At 38.5% G+C, this 24,106-nt stretch overlaps 1 protein-coding gene across 5 annotated transcripts in view; it reads left to right on the forward strand.

The window, feature by feature from the left end:
* The window catches only part of LOC137237395 (glutathione-specific gamma-glutamylcyclotransferase 1), a 112,597-nt gene that overhangs the window by 80,639 nt on the left and 7,852 nt on the right, over positions 1-24,106 (forward strand). For all 5 annotated transcript variants that reach the window (XM_067760967.1, XM_067760968.1, XM_067760966.1 and 2 more), the window contains one exon: positions 17,628-17,663. In XM_067760967.1, the coding sequence (XP_067617068.1) occupies positions 17,628-17,663 (36 nt within the window). The remainder of the gene's footprint in view (positions 1-17,627; positions 17,664-24,106) is intronic.

Genomic DNA, 24,106 nt, shown 5'->3' on the forward strand with positions numbered 1-24,106 from the left:
CTTTGTAACTTATTTTGTTTTGATGATTTTCCGACAGGGTGGATAAATGGTGTATAATGGAACGATTTTCCGTCATCCCTTGTCAAATTTGGTTTCGAGACAAACCGGTTTCGGGGTTGTGCCATCATCAGTGTCGATTTTCATTCTCGTTCGTTTCGTTCGAACGAAAATCGACACTGATGATGGCACAACGCCGAAACCGGGTTGTCTCGAAACCAAATTTGACAAGGGATGACGGAAAATCGTTCCAATATACATCACATTCTTTGTACTTATTTTATCAAGAAATAGGATATGTTTAGGTAAAATGTGGTGAAGATGGTTGTAAATTGGAATGATTTTCCGTCATTCCTTGTCAAATATGTTTTGGAGACACACCGGTTTCGGCGTTGTGCCATCTTCAATGGGCTACCTCAATACAATATATTTCAAAGTTGATTTGATGAACGCCCGTCATAGAGTTCAGTTGGAAAATTCCCTACCTTAATACATGGCCTATTCAATATAAACGATGTTACACTCGCCTTTCAAATTGATCCTACCATATCTTGCTATCATATCTGTCATGAATGGTTCCATAGATTAGTACAGTAGTTAGATTAAGCCAAAAATTAACAAACTAATACTTTTATCGGTATTGTTAATAGTTCCTAGAAACCAAACTAATCAAATATACGCGTAGCTAAGTGAAATTATAATTAATATTTGATTAAGTTATTATGATTAAAGCAAAGCTATTATGATTAAAGTAAAAGTAAACAACTATCCATTTCATTAATAATATAATAATATTCCGCTTTATGGGTAGAACTACTTGAAGAGTCCTCAACACTTAATTAACCAAATGGTGTTATGATAATGAAAAACTTTCATTGTAACGTAGGCAAATAACTACGTTAATGCGCACAAATTAGCCTGAGTCGGTTTCCATATAAAATAAAAAGTTGCAAAAGACCAACCCTAAATTTGAAGCCTCCCGAAATACTGGGGACGTAATAACGTATTTTAGGCCTAAAATGGTAAATCGGATTCGTGACATATTTGAACTACGGATGATGCGTACACATTAGGTCCACAGATTATTACCTTATTTATAAATAGTTGGGCAGTTTCATATTTATCGTTTGAGTGAAAATAGTTATATTACATAATTTGTATGGATACATCTTGTTGCTGTTTTTGTTGTATATATATATATACATATTGTCGCGGTACAAAGTATTCGGTATTTTACATTTTTATTTAATTACTTTCGGAATTTGACTTTTCTGGACTTTGTCTTGTCGGTATTTCTGATAATTATCTGGACTTTGTTGGGAGGGTCTCGAACAACTTTTGTTTTACCTTTCTAAATATATTTAAACTTCTTCATTTTATCTTTCTTGATTTAATTTTTTTTTTTCATCATATCGACTGCTGAGTGGAATATCACCCTATCCCGGCTGCTGTTTCGAAAGCGACCCATATCAATAAATTTTTTAATAACGCTCTTCTTCAGTCTCAAAATTCGGTTGAAAAACGTTCTACTATCTCAGATATTTGTCATAAATACCCCAGCTAATGTTTAAATATATTGAATTTAAAATCAGTTAGGGCGTTCTTTAATCGAATTCCGGGACAAGTCTTTTTGAAACAATTTTTGAAGTATGGAGTAATGCAAAAGAGATAGGGCGTTTTGGGAACGGATGCCGAGCAAGGGTGATATTCCACTGAACAATTGTAATCTAGTTTATATTAACTATAACCGATTTTTTAAATTGATATGTCGATATTTTAATCAGGAGAAGCCCTATAGTTCCTTTAAACGTCCTTTTAAGTCTACAAATGTTTTCTCATAGTGGAATCTGCATAATTGCTGAGCATTTTCTATTAGCAATATAGGAGTATTACATCTATCTATAAATCTTATAAAATAAAGTCGCTAAATGCCATGTATGCACATAACTTCACACAGAATGCTCCGATTTTAAAACGGTTTTTTGCATTTGAAAGCTTAGCTACGTGAGATGGTACAGTTAATATAATTTGAAGATATATATTATAGGGGCGTGGCAAATTGCCAAAATGTAGTAAAAAATCATAAAATTTTTGTTTACACAGCTATAACTCATAAACGGATGGATGGATTTAAAAAAATTCTACTTTTCAGTAAAACTTCGAACTATTTACCTTCGATCTGCATCAAAAAAAAAAAAACTTGATTCCTTTCTTATATCAGCCAAATTGTTTAAACAAAAGTAAAATTTTTACCAAAAAATTCGTGTGTGTGATTGTTCGGTGTCAACTGTGCGAGCAAATTGCTTTTGAGTGAGGCGTGATGCGACACATACGTACATACATAGAATTCGCTGCGTTATTTAACTTCGGGAGTACATTTATATGTATGGATGTATGTATGTATTTTCATATCATATCAGCTTGACAAATTTATGCGTTGTTGCCAAGTTAATGCAACAGAAATGGTTAAGAATGCATACATCTCTTGAAAAATACTCTTTGTGAGTGAAAGTGAGGTGAAACAAAAGTTGGTAAAAAAAAAAAACAAAAAAAAGGACCAATTAGCAAAAAGTGTATTTAAATCGAACACAAAAAAGTAAAGGGAAAGTAAAGCGAAACAAAATAACACGTACTAAAGAAAAAAGTATTTAAAACAGACACAAAAATTAAGTAAAGTGAAACAAAGTAATAAGTACTAAGGAAAACATAAATTAGTAAATCGAGCACGCAGGAAAAACAGAGTGAGAGCGAAATCATAAAAAACAAGAGTGTCAAGAAACAAAACACCAACAGCGGCCGAATGAAATTTTGCTATTTGTGAGTAGATAGTGCAACTGTTAACACCTTTTTTCTTTTCTGTATATTCCTAGAAACATGAACACTGAGGAAATGAAAAAATCCCTTTTGGAAATGAATGGCGCAGTAAACGCCATTCTCTCGCAACTAAACCGCTTCGAGGAACGCCTAAAAAGTGTCGAAACAAAGAGCAATGTAGAGTCCATACAGGGACTCAGTCAAAATTTGGTAAGACTAGAAGAACAGCTAGAGGATGTGCGCAGACAATCTGCGGACACCGATCCACTACCAGTAGAGGAGCCACTCGTAAGCCCTCGGACTGAGGGCGAACTGAACGAAATTTCAAAACTCCCAGATTCTGTCAAGGAACTCCAAATATTTGACGGATCACGAGAACACTATTCCTCTTGGATCCACAGCGCAGAACAAATCGTTAGGGATTATCAGGTTGTTCGGCACAAGCCGATCTATAGGGCCATATTAAGGCATATTAGGTATAAGATTAGGGGGGCAGCAGACGCTGCACTGGTATCCCACAATATCCTGGATGCTGATTGGAAAAGCATTAAGGAAATCCTTTCCCTGCACTATGCCGATGCCAGAGACATTGAAACGCTCGATCAACAACTAACCCACATGACTCAAGGACGCCAAGAAGTCTCCGAAGTTTACACTCAAATTAACAAGCAATTATCCCTAATGATAAATACTATCAATACGAAAAAATACGAGCATAAGGAAACAGTTAAGGCTTTGGCGGAGACGCACCGAAGAAGGGCACTCGACGTCTTTATAAGAGGTCTAAATGGGGACTTGCCGACGCTGCTCCTCATACAGAAACCAAAATCCTTACCAGGGGCATACTCATCATGCCTCGCATTTATGAACGTGGATAGTAGAAACGCCATTTATAGAGCCCCACAAACATTCAACAGAAATAATAGAATGTTCACTGATGTATATCAATCGCGTCATTTGCAGCAAGGCAACAGGGATTACCCACCTCAGTACCAATCTAGATATAGGTACACAGCCCCAACAAACAAAAGTCTTATAAATAGAGTCCCAAGCCAGTTAGGACCAAACCCATACCACCCAGGGTCAGGACAATCTCGAGTTAGTAATCAATATTCGCAGAGCTGGCGCAACAATAACAGCCCCTCAGGCGTCACAAGAATGGATGCTGATCAATCTTCCCAAAGCCGGCAATCCAATAGCTCCAATTTCCGAAGAAACGATAGTCTAAAAAGGGGACCTAGTTCTTCAGGGTTTTCAGCAAACAAACAACAAAAATTGTTCCATTTGGTGCCAATAGATGAAGAGGAGGGCGTAGAAGGCACTATAGAAAGCAATAAGGAACAACCCACCGGGGTCAGGTAAATTTTACGGTAGGGGCCTCGTGTCCGGCGTGCCGTATTTAGAATACACCACGCAAGGTCAGGGAACACTCAAGTTTTTAGTGGATACGGCGGCAAACAAGAACTATATTAGCGAGCGCATAGCTCAAAATACCATACCGGTGGAGAAGCCTTTCCATGTATTCTCTGCGGGGGGAGAAATAAGAATAGACAGAAAAGTGTGCGGAAATTTTTTTTAAATTCGTTGGTAAAGATCTACATACCACATTCTTTGTTCTTCCAGGACTCTTATCCTTCGATGGTATCATAGGTGACGATACACTAACAGAGATTAAAGCAGTGTTAGATAGGGAATTAAATCTTCTCATACTAAAACCAGATATTTTTCTGCCCCTTAAGCGACAAAAGGTACAAGAAGTCAATAGTATCAACGTAGACATTCCCTTTGACCCCAGTATTTCTGACCCTATTAGGAAAGGACTGAGAAAGATACTCAACAAATATGAAAACGTGTTCGGTCCAGTCGATCGTAGAGATCGAAACCAACGTCCGGGCAGAGATAAGAACCGAAGCGGAAAACCCCATCTACACTAAAAGCTACCCCTACCCAGTCAACATGCGTAGCGAAGTAGAAAAACAAATTAAGGATCTACTATCAGAAGGCATCATTCGTCCTTCGAAAAGCCCCTACAACTCGCCCATATGGATTGTGCCAAAGAAATCGCAGCCTGATGGTGAGAAAATATACAGAATGGTTATAGATTTTAAACGTCTAAATGCCGTAACCATTCCTGACACATACCGTATACCAGACATTAATGGCACCATTGCAAGCCTGGGAAATGCAAAATACTTTACTACCTTAGACTTAACCTCCGGGTTCCACCAAATTCTTATGAAGGAGAGCGACATCCCAAAAACCGCATTTTCCACCATGAATGGAAAATACGAATTTTTGCGGATCCCTTTCGGCCTCAAAAATGCACCCTCTATCTTCCAACGCATGATAGACGACGTGCTCAAAGAATTTATAGGCCGCATTTGCTTCGTATACATTGATGATATCATCATCTTTAGCAAAGATGAAGCCACTCATTTAAAGGATATCGAAGCAATTCTTACTAGACTCTTAACAGCTGGTCTTAAAGTCAACTTAGAAAAAACACAATTCTTAAGAACACGCGTGGAGTTTCTGGGATATATTGTGACATCCGAGGGTATACTACCAGACCCAAAAAAAGTAGTCTCAATAAGAAACATGCTCCCTCCCTCAAATTTAAAAGAACTCAAAAGTTTTTAGGATTAACTTCCTACTACAGGAAATTCATCCGCGATTATGCAAAAATCGCCAAACCACTAACCAACCTAACACGGGGCGAACACGCACAAGTAAGAGCAACACAATCAAGAAAAGTAGCAATAATAATGGATAAAGAAGCACGAAAGGCATTCAGTAATCTTAAGGAAATACTGACGACCGCGGAAGTCCTGACATTCCCCAACTTTGAGAAGGCCTTCAATCTAACGACTGATGCGTCCGATTTTGCCATCGGCGCGGTGCTCTCACAAGACCATGATGGCAAAGACAAGCCTATAGCGTTTATATCATGACGCTTGACCACCACAGAGGAGGGGTACGCAACGAACGAAAAAGAAATGCTAGCCATCGTCTGGACCTTAGACAACCTCCGAAATTATTTGTACGATGCAAGGAAGATTCGAATTTTTACCGATCATCAACCGCTAACCTTCTCTTTAAGCAACCGTAATTATAACGCCAAGCTCAAGCGATGGAAATCTAGGATAGAGGAGTATAATTACGAACTCATCTATAAGCCAGGAAAATCGAACGTCGTAGCTGACGCTCTCTCTCGGCTAAAAACTCAGGTAAATCAACTAACAACGACGTCGGAATCCGAATATGACAGCGAAAACGCAACCATGGGCTCAACGTCGTACTCGGCAAACGACGGCAGCTCAACCTGTGACACCGGTCATAGCGCAGATCGGGATTACTCAGATTTAATTCCATTCGTCGAGGTACCTCTTAACGTGTTCAGGAATCAAATTGTGTTTGGGGGGAGGTTACAAATATGCGAGGAACCCCATCCTGGTTACCTGCGACACTATGTAGGAATAGAGGGTATATGCGAACAAGAACCCATTAATGTGCTTAAGGAAAAGCTTAGACCGAATGTAATCAACGGCACCAAAATGCCAGAAAGTCACTTAGGGTTGCTCCAGAAGGTATATTTAGAAAACTTTTTACATTATAAAATACGGGTAGCTCAAATTCTTGTAGAAGACCTACGAAACCCAGATAGAGTCCTTGAAGTCATATGGGAGGAGCGTAGAAGAGCGCATCGAAACCCCACTGAGAATAGAAAGCAAATCCTAGAGCAATACTACTTTCCGGGAATGAGCAATAAGATTAGAACATGTGTTTCATCGTGCGAAACATGTAAACTTAGCAAGTATGATAGGCACCCAAATACGCCAGAACTACAAAGGACACCAATCCCATCACGTCCTTGTGAAATCATTCACATAGACATATTCGAAATTCAAGGGGAAAAGTTTTTAAGCTGCATAGACAAATTCTCAAAATTTGCTAAACTTTTCCACATTAGAAACAAATCCACTCTGCACCTTAAAGAGAAAATGGTGAAACTACTACACTATTTTACGACCCCTACAATTCTGGTAACCGACAATGAACGCGGATTGATAAGCCCGATAATACAAAATTTACTCGAATCGTTAGGAATCAGCCTTTATCGTACGCCATCCCAGAGAAGTGAGGTGAATGGCCATCCATTCCACCCTTATCGAAATATTTAGGTGTTTAAAATTAGACAATCCCACTTTCAAGACAAAAGAGCTGGTAAATATAGCAGTAGATCGCTATAACAATACCATTCACTCGGTAGCAAACCGAAAGCCAAGTGAGATATTTTTCAATCGTTCAAAAGCCTCTAATTACCAGGAACTCCTAGACAAAAGTAGGAAAATAAATAAATACCTGAAAACACTGCTAACCCAAAAGCAAATTGCCCAGATCGAACGGCATAACAGGAAAAGATCGCTACCGGAGCGTTATGACGAAAACGATGTCATATACGTGAAGGATAGACAGATAAAGGGAAAACAGAAACCACCTTTCAAAAAAGAAATAGTTGCCAAAGACAACAAAGTCACAGTAACCACACATAGTGGTAAAAAAATCCATAAACTGCACATAAAAAATTTAAAGAAACGCGGCAATGCGCATAATGAATAGAAACTATTTGAAATTATAGCTACAAGAGCGGGCTTATTAGTGGGACCAATCGTGCCGTAGTAGGTTGTGGCGCCATCGAAATTGACAAATGGCTACGCTACTGCCAAAAGGGATACCCACGATCCCCCATAGCTGGTTCGAGAACAGCATGATGAACAAAAAAAAAGAAAGAAAAAAAAACAACAAAAAGACAAAAAAAAGGAAAAAAACATATTTCTAAATTTCGTTATTACTTGCTACAACAAAAAAAGAAAAGAAAAACCAAAGAAATGTATTTCTGAATTTTGTTATTACTTGCTACAACAAAAAAGAACAAAAAACAAAAAAAAAAACAAAAAAAAAGAAAGACAAAAAACAAAAAATCACCATATAAACGTATTTCTGAATTCCGTTATTACTTGCTACAACAAAAAAACTAAAAAATACAAACTTAAATAGTATAACACTGAAATTATTAGATACTGCTATGTAGCGCAAAAACAAAACCAACAAAAAACAAATATACAAGGAACCGAAATGATATGTACAAAAAAACAAAAACAAAAAAAAAAAAGATAATAGAATGAAAAAACGTCCCTTTTCTAACAATTTTATCACTCCCACTAATCTCCTAACCTCACAATAACATAAATAACTTCCAACAACCACTAACCTACTAACACCAATAATGTTAGGTATGGTCTTTCCAATTGCAGACTCCCACTGTTGGCGTCGGCCATCAGCGGCCTCCACATTTTCCACTATAAGGCACCAATCGTTAGTATCCAGAGCGGAAATGGGTGGATCATCAGCGGATCCTTCAAACTTATACATGCTATCAACCTCCGGCAGTACGCTACTATTATATCGAAGATGGAAAAACTGGCTTACCAACTACTAAAACGAACTGACGACCAGCTCCTAGCACAAGTCTATATAAACTCTGCAGCGCATCGAAGAGCTGACGGGGAACACGAAAAGAATCAGACCCTCCCGATCTATTGACTGTATAGGCTCTGCGTGGAAATGGCTAGCAGGATCACCCGATGCCACTGATTGGGACAATATCCTCCACAGCCAGGGTGAAATCATAGAAAACAATAATCACCAATACAAAATAAACAAAGATCTATTCACGGCAACTTTAGAAATTACCAAAAAAATTAATGAAATTGTAAGCCGCACCAATTCAGTAATGAAGGAAGCTGAGGCAGAACAATTCGAGCAGAGCGCCCTTCATAATATCGTGCTCGTCCGAGAAGAGGTCAATGAAGTAGTACGGGCATGTCAGCTAGCTAAACGTGGAATTATTAACACTAACCTACTCGACATGGACGAAGTTAATCAGATCCTGTCAGAAATAGAAACACTACCTTACCAAAGTAACAGAGAAGAAGTATAACCTATTAATTACTCGCGCCGGTATCTACGAAGGCAAACAACTGGACCTTCCATTCGAGAAAATGCTCGTCAGCCAAGAAGAAACATATGGACTCAAGGAAAATTGCTTGACAATCAGTTCATCTACGGTATGTGAATCAGAGTCCTTGAGCAAATTGGAAGAGAATACCTGCCTACCTCGGTTGCTGAAAGGAGGTGACGCTAGCTGCCAATTCATCAGGCGCAATGCAACGATAATCGAATTAATAAACGATAACACAATTTTTATCTCTAACTACCAAGGTGTAGTGGAAAGAAGTAATAACGATACTAGTAATATAAATGGCACCTACGTTATCCAGTTAAGTAACGAAACGATAAAAATTGGCAACCAAGTGTTCTCCAGCAACGAAGCAATCACAGCTCAAGCCTTGCCAGCCGTACTAGCAAACGTCAAAAACCACACTACAAAGATCAATCTGGAGTACGTTCATGATATCACGATGGAAAACGTTAGATATCTAGGGTATGTAAACGGGAAAACTAACTTCTCGTTAGTCACGGAAGCTGCCTCGATATTCGCAATAGCCCTCATCATCACCATGCTATGGAAATGGTACACTAGGAAGCTAGATATTCCACCAGTTCAAATTCCGATACAATGGGCCACAAACACGAAGATCTTCAAGGACCAATCTGCCCATGAAATCCGTAACCTGGACGACAGCGCACCACTCAAGCCAGTCAGAATCAACATTACGCCAAGTAACCAGATCGGCTCTATAAAAGATATATCCACTTCACATTTTTCATGCTTCGATCTGTGGGACGCAGATCTTTAAAGGGGGAGGAGTTATAACAGCAGTATCCAGCGGTTGACCCATTTACTCACGTTGCAGAGCATGTGACCGCGCTATGTTGCGTGTTGAAGTTTCGCTGACGCAGCACACGCGCAGAATAAGCGGAAGTTTATTGGGACAACGATTGGTGTAGTTGCAGAAATTGTGATTGAACAGCATAATCTAGTTTTAGTTAAGTAAACTATTTTTTATACAATAATTGGTTAGCATAGCATAATTACTTTAACACAAGAACTTAGCTGCTAGGTAAATTACTTTGTTAGAGTTAGTTCAATTTGGATCGTGCAATAGCACAGAATAAAATTTATAACGTTAACATATTTCTCGTGTTTATTTTAATTCGGTGAACGGACAGTTCACCGCAACTTTAAATTTTTATCGCCTCGCCTGCTGTGAGGCTTAACTTATATAGCAGGCGAGGCTCCGGCGACTTCAAGTTCCTCATGGAACTAAGTGGTGAGGGGAGCGCGATGGCTTAGAAGGTTTATTGTGGCCATATTAACCGTTCCCGAAATGGTTGGGCTAGTACCTTAGTGGTGCTTGTTACCGGAAGGTATCAGATCTATATCCGGCAAAGGACCATCATAAACCATTAACAACATCCAACTCTAAAGAGATTTACCGGTGATGTTCTTAATTTTTGTCTTCATCCGCATCTTCCTCTTCTCCCCATCAATATGCTTAGCAGCAACTGCATCTTCATTTCCATTGTTTCATCATTATCATTATTACTATCCTTCTTCTTGTTCTATCTCTTCTTTTCACCCATTCGCTTATTCTTGAAACATACACTGTTCAATTTCCATATGCTGCCGCTTTCCGTCCTCACTCGATTTTTCCAATGAACCGCTTGTTCAGATTCGATTTATGTCTACTCACAGAATCAATCAAATAGTGAAAATTTGATATTTCCATCCGTATACTTAAAGTAATTGAATTCCGGTTCCTTTCAAGAAAATAACTGTTATATTATACAGGAATCAATGAGATATGTATATTAGGATGGGTCGATTTGTATGGACGAACGTTAACCGATATCGCGCCATCGATTTTTCGATACGATTTGGGCTCAGGAAAAAAAGTTCCACTACGCATACCCAAAAAAATAATTTTCGAGCCTGCGAAATTTCATTTTTTTTACTTCTTTTCTACTTTGATTTTTAAGGTATTTTTCATAACCTCTAAAAAATTTTCATTTGATTGTAATATTTTCATGTATACCCTGTCCGACCCAAAAATCAATGAGATATGTATGTCCACAAAAACAAAAAACTGTTATCGCCAACGTTTTTAGCGCACATTTTTGGGACGGACAGGGTATACATGAAAATTTTTTTAGTAGGTCATGAAAAAAACCTTAAAAATCAAAGTCGAAAAAAGTCAAAAAAATTCAATTTCGCTGGCGCATGTTTAAATAAAGTCAAGCTCTAGGCCAGATCAAATATATATATATATATATATAAATTTAAACCACAAAATGATTATGAGTAAACATATATTTGTCAATTTTTATTTTTGTCGATATTTCGACCTAATTCTGAAGTCATCAGGACTGAAAACATTAATAATATTAAAAACAAGAAACATATAATAATCCTATCGAAAAATCGATGGCGCGATATCGGTTAATAAATCGACCCACCCTAATGTATATGCAACTATGATAATACAGAAACGTCAATTAGAAATAAACAGGAATGTGCTGAAATTGACTTTTGAGTGAAATTGCGTATTTATCCTATTTAAACTTGCCGATTTCAGCGCGCAAATTCGATTGAAAGTGAAATGCAGCACATGCCTGATATTTTTTTTTTTTGCAATACGATACAAATCTCCTTTTGTTTGATATTCACTTAAGCATATTAATATTTTCTTTTTCGAAATATGGAAACCTAAAATTGTCCACACCGGCTGGACTAGAAGAATATTGCGAATGTCCTTCATATAAAACTTTCTCCAAATCAGCCGTTTTCGAGATAGTAGCGGAAATATAATTAATAGATAAATATATTTTAGATTAGGTGGCAACCTTTTCCAATTCTATTTCCTTTTTGCTTTTTATTGATTATCACGGTCTTTGAAAACTCTGATCAAACCCAAATATTTATTGTTGGTTTTGTAACAGAAAATTCCAGGCTTTTTCGAATTGGTTTCAAAAACGTCGTGCTGAAGTAACAAATTCTTAATACGAATTCTGAAGTACGGCCTCCTTTAGCAGAGAGATGGCTTCCTTTATACATCAGTTGAGTTAGGACGTTTTGAAACACTTGGGACGATATAGAAACAACAATTTTTCAAGGTATTTCAGAGTAACGAAGTTCAGAGTTTTGTGCATTTGATATTGTATAGCCGAATATTTGCATAAAATCCTGAACTCCGCTAATGTTTTTGTTTTGCCTGATGAGGTTTTATTTTTATTGGAGAGCGCTGCCAGTATAATTCGTCGGGTATATGAATTTGGTACTTGGTTTCATAAGCCCGTTATATAGAGCTATGGAGGAAATCTTTTATGACCGCCTACTACTACTAAGACTAGTGTCTGAAACTTTAGTTGTGGCACTTTCTAAAGACCGGCTTATTTATTAACTTAATCATCGAGAACTGTTTTGATCACCCAGTATTTATAAATAAATTTTAACAAAATTTGCCTATAGAAAGTCGATCACTTCCTTTCTCATAATTTACATACTAAAGTATCTTTTAATAAAACGTGTAAATTTTTTCATTCAAGGTTAAACACGTTTTAATTTAAAATACTCATTACATTAAAATTACTCAGTGAAAGTGAAATTTAATAAAAGTAAAAACAAGCTAATAAAAGCTTACGTGTACTATAGATAGTATAGGCGTTTTGGGTAGACTTTTTTTGTTTATTGTTCTTATATTGTATGCCTTTTTGTGAATGCATTTAAATACAGTACATACTAGTGATAAGTTATTTAGAACGGAGTGGGCCTTAGTTCTATATGTGGACGCCTTTTCGAGATATCGTCATAAACGTGGACCAGGGGTGACTCTAGAATGTGTTTGTACGATATGGGTATCAAATTAAAGGTATTAATGAGGGTTTTAAAAGGGAGTGGCCCTTTGTTGTATGTGTGAAGACGTTTTCGAGATATCGACCAAAATGTGGACCAGGGTGATCCAGAACATCATATGACGGGTACCGCTAATTTATTTATATATGTAATACCACGAACAGTATTCCTTCCAAGATTCCAAGGGCTTTTGATTTCGCCCTGCCAAACTTTTTCATTTTCTTCTACTTAATATGGTAGGTGGCAAACCCATTTTACCAAGTTTTTTTCTAAAGTTATATTTTGCGTCAATAAACCAATACAATTACCATGTTTCATCCCTTTTTTCGTATTTGGTATATAATTATGGCATTTTTTTCATTTTTCATAATTTTCGATATCGAAAAAGTGGGCGTGGTCATAGTCGGATTTCGGCCATTTTTTACACCAATACAAAGTGAGTTCAGATAAGTACATGAACTGAGTTTAGTAAAGATATATCGATTTTTGCTCAAGTTATTGTGTTAACGGCCGAGCGGAAGGACAGACGGTCGACTGTGTATAAAAACTGGGCGTGGCTTCAACCGATTTCGCCCTTTTTCACAGAAAACAGTTATCGTCCTAGTATATAAGCCTCTACCAAATTTCACAAGGATTGGTAAATTTTTGTTCGACTTATGGCATTAAAAGTATCCTAGACAAATTAAATGAAAAAGGGCGGAGCCGCGCCCATTTTGAAATTTTCTTTTATTTTTGTATTCTGTTGCAACATATCATTACTGGAGTTGAATCTTGACATAATTTACTTATATACTGTAGAGATATTAACTTTTATTTTAAAATTTGAATTTAAAAAAAAAATTTTAAAAAGTGGGCGTGGTCGTTCTCCGATTTTGCTAATTTTTATTAAGCTGACATATAGTAATAAGAGTAACGTTCCTGCCAAATTTCATCATGATATCTTCAACGACTGCCAAATTACAGCTTGCAAACCTTCTAAATTACCTTCTTTTCTGTGAGCTATGTTCAATTGAGTATAAAAATTCTAAACGCTGTTTATACCCGCTGAGGGGGTTGTGCGCTGGGCTTGGGACCCGCCACGTAAAATCATACTCCAATGAAATATAACAACAAGCCTCGGATAAATACATTCTCTATTGATGACGACCATGGCAAACGTTTGAAGGACAATGAATTGAGGGCATGCACCTGGAACGTCCGCTCCCTGAATGGGATTGGTGCAGATGCCCGGCTGGTTGATGTCCTCATCAAAGCAAAATCTGACATCATCGCCATCCAAGAAATGCGTTGGACGAAGCAAGGAAGAAAGAAGATCAAAAATTGTGACATATATTGGAGTGGCCATACGAATAAGCGCAGTTTCGGCGTCGGATTCGTGGTGGGAGAGAGACTTTGTCGCCAAGTGCTGGCGTTCACGCCTGTGGACGAGCGTCTCGCCGCTATCCGAATAAAAGCAAAATTTTTTAATATATCATTCGTCTGCGCCCATGCGCCGACAGAGGAGAAAGACGTTGAGGTGAAAGACACTTTTTATGAACAATTAGAACACACATACGAGCGCTGCCCCCGTCATGATATAAAAGTCGTGCTTGGCGACTTTAACGCCAGGGTGGGCAAAGAAGGTGTTTTTGGCCCTACAGTCGGAAAGTTCAGCCTACACAATGAAACTTCTCCTAACAGACTGAGGCTGATTGACTTTGCCGGTGCTCGAAACATGGTCATATCCAGCACGAGGTTCATGCATAAAAAGATACATCAAGCTACATGGCTGTCTCCTGATCGAAATACTCGCAATCAGATCGATCACGTTGTGATAGACGGACGGCATGCCTCCAGTGTTTTAGATGTGCGCACGAACCGAGGACCTAACATCGACTCGGACCATTATCTCGTTGCAGCCAAAATACGCGCCCGCCTCAACGCGGCTAAAACCAAGGAACAAAAAACACAAGGAAAGCTAGACGTCGAAAAGCTTCAATCACAACAGACTGCCAATGATTTCGCAACTCGACTCTCACACCTGCTCTCTGAGAGCACAACTCATCCTGAAGGAATACAGGAGCAGTGGGAGCATATCTCCAAAGCACTTCGTACTGCCGCCGAGGAAAAAATTGGTTACCGGCAGCCACGAAAAAACAATGGTACGATGAAGAATGCCGCGTTGCAACCGAAAGAAAAGACGCTGCCTACAGGGCTACGTTAAAAGCGAGCGCGACAAGAGGAGTGTGTAAACGCTATCGTGAGTTGAAAAGGGAAGCGAGAAGCCTTTTTAGGAAGAAAAAAGCAGAAGCAGAAAGGAGGAGCGAGGAGCTTGAGCTGTTAGCCACCAGGAAAAACGCCCGAAAATTCTACCAAAAAATACGGCGACAGACGGAAGGTTCTAAGACCGGGGCAAACTCCTGTAGGAATGAAAACGGCGACCTTGTAACTGATGTCCAGAGAGTGCTTAGATTATGGAGGGAATACTTCTCTGCTCTCCTAAATGGAAGCAGCAATTTACCGCGCAGAGATGAAGAACCCGATCCCGCAATCGATGATGATGGAATATATGTCCCCCCGCCCAATTATGACGAAGTTAGAATAGCAATAACCAGATTGAAAAACAACAAGGCCGTGGGCGCTGATGGATTGCCTGCGGAGCTATTCAAGTTCGGCGGCGAGGAGTTGGTAAGGCGCATGCAGCAGCTTCTTAGCAAAATATGGGCGGACGAGTGCATGCCCGACGGTTGGAATCTAAGTGTTCTTTGCCCAGTCCACAAGAAGGGGGATACTGCAAAATGCATCAACTATCGTGGAATCAGCCTTCTTAATATCGCATATAAGGTCCTTGCAAGTGTATTGTGCGAAAGATTGAAGCCCACCGTGAACCGGCTGATTGGACCTTATCAGTGCGGCTTCAGACCTGGTAAATCTACCATCAACCAGATTTTCACAATGCGCCAAATCTTGGAAAAACCCGTGAAAAGAGAATCGACACACATCACCTCTGTAGGGTTATCTACTTTGTAAAATATACTTTAATTTTGTAAATTATTTTTATGTTATATTACTTTTAATCTTATTTCAAAATGAAAATTTTCTAATCAGTTATCTTTAAAACTAAAAAAAAGTGAATATAATAAATAATAAATAGAATAAATTTATTTAAATATATAGTTTAACACTATATATTTATGTGGAGGGGGAGTAAATATAGTGTTAACTACTTTGTATTCTTTACTTTAATTTTGAAAATAATTTTTAATTTAGTTTTCGTGTAAACTTAAAATTTTTGAATAACTTCAAAAAAAGAAAATTCTAATTAGTTGGAAAATATTTAAACTCAAAAATAAATAAAAATAAATTTTATATTGCAAACCGAAAATAAAAGAGTTTTTTTAAATATCAACCTGAATGTTGATATAACCTCTTCGTCGACTTTAAAGCCGCCTTCGACAGCACGAAAAGGAGCTGCCTATATGCCGCTATGTCTGAATTTCGTTTCCCCGCAAAACTTATAGGGCTGTGCAAAATGACGTTGAGCAACACCATCAGCTCAGTCAGAATTGGAAAGGACCTCTCCGAGCCGTTCGAAACTAAACGAGGTTTCAGACAGGGTGACCCCCTATCGTGCGATTTCTTTAATTTGATGCTGGAGAAAATTATACTAGCTGCAGAACTTAACCGCACTGGAACAATATACTATAAAAGCATGCAATTACTGGCAAATGCTGATGACATTGATATCATCGGCCTAAACACTCGCGCTGTTAGTTCTGCTTACTCCAAACTGGAAAAAGAAGCGGTAAAGATGGGTTTGATGGTGAATGAGGACAAAACGAAGTACCTGCTGTCATCCAGCAAAGAGTCAGCGCATACGCGCCTTGGCAACCACGCTACTGTTGGCAGCCATAATTTCGAAATAATAAAAGACTTCGTTTATTTGGGAACCAGCATCAACACTAGCAACAACATCAGCAATGAAATCCAGCGAAGAATCAATATTGCCAATAAATGCTACTTTGGACTTGGTAGGCAATTGAAAAGTAAAGTCCTCTCTCAGCGAACGAAAATCATACTCTACAAGTCACTTATCGTACCCTTCCTGCTATATGGGGCAGGAGCAGAAGCATGGACCATGACAACAGCAGATGAAGCGGATTTGGGAGTGTTGGAGAGAAAAGTTCTTCGAAAGATTTATGGACCTCTACGCGTTGGCGATGGCGAGTACCGCAGAAGATTTAATGATGAGCTGTACGAGCTATACGCAGACATCAACATAGTCCAGCGAATTAAAACGCAGCGGCTGCGCTGGCTAGGCCATGTTATGCGAATGAAAGATGATGCTCCGGCCAAGAAAGTGTTTCTATCGGAACCCGCCTATGGAAGCAGAGGTAGAGGGCGGCCCCCACTCCGTTGGAAGGACCAGGTGTAAAACGATTTATACTCCCTTGGTGTGACCAATTGGCGCCGGTTGGCGGAGCGAAGGAGCGACTGGCGCGCCTTGTTGGACGGCCATAACCGTTTAGACGGTTAAGCGCCAATTAAGTAAGTAAGTAAGTGTTTTCATGGATATTTTAGAAACTTCTCGATTTTTTTTAGAAAAAGGTTTTGCTTCATTGGATAAATAAAACTTTATAAAATTATATATTAATATTTTATAATTTTCATAAAAATTTTAAGAAACTCGACATTTAGAATTTCTGAAATTTATTTAAGTGTTTTGAGGTTATTTTTAAAATTTACGAAAAAACCAGCAAATTGCTATAAACTTTATAATTTATTAGGCTGCTATTTTTCCTGTCGCAGCTGTATACTGTTTACATTTACAAATTTTTACATTACATACTTATTATGTGTGCATATTTAAATTCTTACGCTATAAACATAAATATGTAAGTAATATAATGAGCGTGTGATTAATTTTATTTCATTTTTTTTCTTTTATCCTCTTTCACAGCCTGGGCGCGTGGCAACACTTATTGAAGACAAAGAGGTGAGTGTATTATACGGTACATTGCTACACCCAACAAAATTGCTCCTTATACATATGTGGCTTATCTTCTTCTTCTTAATATATAAAAAACACGTGTCACACAATTGAGTCCAATGGACTCCTAAACTACTGAACCGATTTTGAATTTGTTTTGCACCCCGTATGTAGTTTGATCTAACTTGAAATATAGGATAGGTTATATCTCAGTTTATAGTCGCAATATTATTTTATTGCAATTTTTTTATTTGTTTATTGTTTATTCTGAGGGGGCCCGCTATTTAGAGGTACTACGACATTTTTTTTTAATTCAGGAGGGTCTTTAGTTGTTCCATGTGCAATTTTTAAGCCGAATTTCAAAACCAACGAAAATCTGCATATCATTTTAATATTACATTAAAGTGTGAAAAATAAAAATCTATATATATAAAAAAGGGCTAAAATGTGTCTTAGTTGGTCACCGGTGTTTAAAGAGATGTGTCGGTCGATTTTGTTCAAACTTTCACACAAGTTGCATAAGCCTCACGCGGTGGTTACTATATAGGTTTGGTTGCGATCGACGTACAGGGTCTCGAGATATAGGCCGAAACGTGGACCCGAGTACCCTTAGAATGTGTTTATAGAATATGGATAACAAATCAAAGCTGTTGATGAGTGCTTTAGTATAGGGTAATTTTCATACCCCTGGGTGACTAGGGTCTCGAGATATAGGCCAAAACGTGGGCCAGTGAATGCCTAGACAGTGTTTATACAATATGGATATCAAATGAAAGCTGTTGATGAGTGCTTTAGTACAGAGTAATATATTATCCAGAGACGAATTGGGACTGGGATTAGGACTAGGACTGGGACTGAGACTCGGAGTGGGACTGGAACTGAGACTCGGAGTGGGACTGGGACTGGGGCTGGAATAAAATACATACCACCCTTTGAGACAGGCAATAAGGGATGCAGAAGAATGAGAAGGAATTGAGAGAAGAGAAAAGAGAGAAGGAGATTGAGAAAGAGATAGAATGAAACGAAGATGGAGATAGATGAAGCGAAAAAGACGGAGGGAGGAGTGAATAAAACGATTAGGAAAAAGTGAAGAGGGGGGAGAGCAGAGTCAGACGGAAAAAGCCTATTAAAATGTATGCAGATAGGCCAAATTTAGGGCAGGATAACGTCTGCCGGGTCTTCTAGTAAAATGTATAATACAAGAAATGTGTATAATGATCAAGTCTCTTTGTGAGACAACATTGTGTTTGGTTTTATTTAGGCCGAAATTGCTTTAGTTGCCAATAAACGGTCATGGTGTCAGTTAGGACAGGGGTGGCTTTTCGTAATTCGATATCGAACAAGAACGTGTATCCAACGACCATTTGTTGCTGCTTTCCATAAAACTGTTCCATACGAAAATAGCTATCGAATTGCCTATTCGTAAGTTGAACTTTATTATGCTTTTGTGATTACTCAAGGATTATCAGCAGGGTTAAAGCGGAGTCATTGGTGCCGTTTGTCGTATCGCTGTAGTCGTATCCCTAACGTAACCCTATACAATACATTGTTATCGATTAATGGTGCCTTAACCTAAAAATCGTGAAAATTTCATAAAAATGAAGAAAACGCAAAAAATTACAAACATATTCCACAAAAAATAAGTCTTCTAGTCATAACGTATCCAAAACAATGAATAAAATCTACAAAAAGTTATTAAATTCACCAACTCAAATATTTTTAGGTTATGGATATGGCGAAAAACCAAAAACCAATTGGTTGGCTACGATACGGTTACGACCTTAGCGTTACGATATTTCACCAATAACCGATTACATTGATTCCCATAAGGTTGGTCGAATCAGCTGTTATAAGGTTACCGATACGGTTACCGATAACGCACCAATGTCTGCAGCTTTAGGATTTTAAGGCATTTGCCTATTTTGTCTGCTTGGTCCTATCTGTATATGAAATCAAGGATTACGCGTTTGACATCTTTTTTATTAAAAATGTAAAAATGTTAAATCCTAACCCTGATTATCAGACATGGAAACCAAAACGGTCCCGTCGAACACCCGATATTGAATTGAAGTATCTAACCGCCGAGTGCTGATTATCAAATTACGGAAACCACCCCAGCTTTTTAAGCTGCAGACATTGGTGCTTTATCGGTAACCGTATCGGTAACCTTATAACAGCTGATTCGACCAACCTTATGGGAATCAATGCAATCGATTATTGGTGCCACTAAGGTCGTAACCGTATCGTAGCCAAACAATTGGTTTTTGGTTGACCGTCGTAACGATAAACAGCTGATTACGTTAGGGATACGACTACAGCGATACGACATACGGCACCAATGACTCCCGCTTTATGTCTATGACGTTATACGAAGGTAGTGCCGTAGGGCTAAACACTTATCGTCGCTTACATGATTTGTTGGTGGGTATTTTTGTGTAGGTATAGTGCTTGACATAGATTAACAAAAACATAGCGTTAATGAACTACATACGCAGGACCGTAGAGAGAAAATCCGGGCCCGGGACTAAACATTTTACGGGCCCCCTATAAAAAATCCACTAATCCATTTGACTAATTTGAATTAATGACGAATCATTATTGATGGATTACACAGAATATTTACTATTTATACTATTTTATTGTAACGTAGAAATAAGATTCTCTTTTAACAGCCATATATTGTTTCAAATAATCTTTTCTAGTTATTTGGTAACATTTTAATACATTTCTGATAAATTTAATGATGATTGTAAATTTTAATTATTCAATATAGAAAGTTCGGATATAAAAGAGTCGCTTTTCTTGCTTTTTCGCTGCAAAATTTTTATACTCAGTTGAGCAGAGCTCACAGAATATATTAAGTTTGATTGGATAACGGTTGGTTGTACATATATAAAGGAATCGGGATAGATATAGACTTCCATATATCAAAATAATCAGGATCGAAAAAAATTTGATTGAGCCATGTCCGTCCGTCCGTCCGTCCGCCCGTCAACACGATAACTTGAGTAAATTTTGAGGTATCTTGATGAAATTTGGTATGTAGGTTCCTGAGCACTCATCTCAGATCGCTATTTAAAATGAACGATATCGGACTATAACCACGCCCACTTTTTCGATATCGAAAATTTCGAAAAACCGAAAAAGTGCGATAACTCATTACAAAAGACAGATAAAGCGGCGAAACTTGGTAGATGTGTTGAGCTTATGACGCAGAATAGAAAATTAGTAAGATTTTGGACAATGGGCGTGGCACCGCCCACTTTTACAAGAAGGTAATTTAAAAGTTTTGCAAGCTGTAATTTGGCAGTCGTTGAAGATATCATGATGAAATTTAGCAGGAACGTTACTACTATTACTCTATATGTGCTAAATAAAAATTAGCAAAATTGGATGAAGAACACGCCCACTTTTTAAAAAAAAATTTTTTAAAATTCAAATTTTAACAAAAAATTTAATATCTTTACTGTATATAAGTAAATTAAGTCAAAATTCAACTCCAGTAATGATATGATGCAACAAAATACAAAAATAAAAGAAAATTTCAAAATGGGCGTGGCTCCGCCCATTTTCATTTAGTTTGTCTAGAATACTTTTATTGCCATAAGTCGAACAAAAATTTACCAATCTTTCTCAAATTTGGTAGGAGCATAGATTCTATGACGGTAACTGTTCTCTGTGAAAATGGGCGAAATCGGTGGAAGCCACGCCCAGTTTTTATACACAGTCCACCGTCTGTCCTTCCGCTCGGCCATTAACACAATAACTTGAGCAAAATCCGATATATCTTTACTAAACTTAGCCCACGTACTTACCTGAGCTCACTTTTTCTTGGTATAAAAAATGGGCGAAATCTGACCATAACCACGCCCACTTTATCGATATCGAAAATTACGAAAAATGAAAAAAATGCCATAATTCTATACCAAACACGAAAAAAGGGATGAAACATGGTAACTGGATTGGTTTATTGACGCAAAATATAACTTTGGAAAAACCTTTGTAAAATGGGTGTGACACCTACCATATTAAGTAGAAGAAAATGAAAAAGTTCTACAAGGCGAAATCAACAGCCCTTGGAATCTTGGCAGGAATACTGTTAGTGGTATTGCATATATAAATAAATTAGCAGTACCCGACAGATGATTTTCTGGATCACCTGGTCCACATTTTGGTCGATATCGCGAGAACGCCTTCACATATACATCTAAGGGCCACTCGCTTTTAAAACCCTCATTAATACCTTTAATTTGATATCCATATCGTACAAAAACATACCAGAGTCACCCCTGTCCCACCCTAATGGCGATATCTCGAAAGGGCGTCCACCTATAGACCTAATGCCCCCTCCCTCTTAAAATGCTCAGTAACAGCTTTCGTTTGATACCCATATCGTACAAACATTCTAGAGTCACACCTGGCCCACCCTAATGGCGATATTTCGAAAAGGCGTCCACCTATAGAACTAAGGATTACTCCCTTTTAAAATACTCATTACCACCTTTCATTTGATACCCATATCGTACAAACACATTCTAGAGTCACCCTGGCCCACCCTAATGGCGATATCTCGAAAAGGCGTCCACCTATAGACCTAATGTCCACTCCCTCTTAAAATGTTCAGTAACACCTTTCGTTTGATACCCATATCGTACAAACATTCTAGAGTCACCCCTGGCCCACCCTAATGGCGATATCTCGAAAAGGCGTCCACCTATAGACCTAATGTCCACTCCCTCTTAAAATGCTCAGTAACACCTTTCGTTTGATACCCATATCGTACAAACATTCTAGAGTCACCCCTGGCCCACCCTAATGGCGATATCTCGAAAAAGCGTCCACCTATATACCTAGTGTCCACTCCCTCTTAAAATGCTCAGTAACACCTTTCGTTTGATACCCATATCGTACAAACATTCTAGAGTCACCCCTGGCCCACCCTAATGGCGATATCTCGAAAAAGCGTCCACCTATAGACCTAATGCCCACTCCCTCTTAAAATGCTCAGTAACAGCTTTCGTTTGATACCCATATCGTACAAACATTCTAGAGTCACACCTGGCCCACCCTAATGGCGATATTTCGAAAAGGCGTCCACCTATAGAACTAAGGATTACTCCCTTTTAAAATACTCATTACCACCTTTCATTTGATACCCATATCGTACAAACACATTCTAGAGTCACCCTGGCCCACCCTAATGGCGATATCTCGAAAAGGCGTCCACCTATAGACCTAATGTCCACTCCCTCTTAAAATGCTCAGTAACACCTTTCGTTTGATACCCATATCGTACAAACATTCTAGAGTCACCCCTGGCCCACCCTAATGGCGATATCTCGAAAAGGCGTCCACCTATAGACCTAATGTCCACTCCCTCTTAAAATGCTCAGTAACACCTTTCGTTTGATACCCATATCGTACAAACATTCTAGAGTCACCCCTGTCCCACCCTAATGGCGATATCTCGAAAAGGCGTCCACCTATAGACCTAATGCCTACTCCCTCTTAAAATGCTCAGTAACACCTTTCGTTTGATACCCATATCGTACAAACATTCTAGAGTCACACCTGGCCCACCCTAATGGCGATATCTCGAAAAGGCGTCCACCTATAGAACTAAGGATTACTCCCTTTTAAAATACTCATTACCACCTTTCATTTGGTACCCATATCGTACAAACACATTCTAGAGTCACCCTGGCCCACCCTAATGGCGATATCTCGAAAAGGCGTCCACCTATAGACCTAATGCCCACTCCCTCTTAAAATGCTCAGTAACACCTTTCGTTTGATACCCATACCGTACAAACATTCTAGAGTCACCCTTGGTCCAGCTTTATGGCGATATCTCGAAAAGGCGTCCACCTATAGAACTAAGGATTACTCCCTTTTAAAATACTCATTACCACCTTTCATTTGATACCCATATCGTACAAACACATTCTAGAGTCACCCTGGCCCACCCTAATGGCGATATCTCGAAAAGGCGTCCACCTATAGACCTAATGCCCACTCCCTCTTAAAATGCTCAGTAACACCTTTCGTTTGATACCCATATCGTACAAACATTCTAGAGTCACCCTTGGTCCACCTTTATGGCGATATCTCGAAAAGACGTCCACCTATAGAACTAAGGATTACTCCCTTTTAAAATACTCCTTACCACCTTTCATTTGATACCCATATCGTACAAACACATTCTCAGTAACACCTTTCGTTTGATACCCATATCGTACAAACATTCTAGAGTCACACCTGGCCCACCCTAATGGCGATATCTCGAAAAGGCGTCCACCTATAGAACTAAGGATTACTCCCTTTTAAAATACTTATTACCACCTTTCATTTGGTACCCATATCGTACAAACACATTCTAGAGTCACCCTGGCCCACCCTAATGGCGATATCTCGAAAAGGCGTCCACCTATAGACCTAATGCCCACTCC

The sequence above is a fragment of the Eurosta solidaginis genome, chromosome 1, assembly GCF_040869045.1.
Source record: "Eurosta solidaginis isolate ZX-2024a chromosome 1, ASM4086904v1, whole genome shotgun sequence".
NCBI lineage: Eukaryota > Metazoa > Arthropoda > Insecta > Diptera > Tephritidae > Eurosta > Eurosta solidaginis.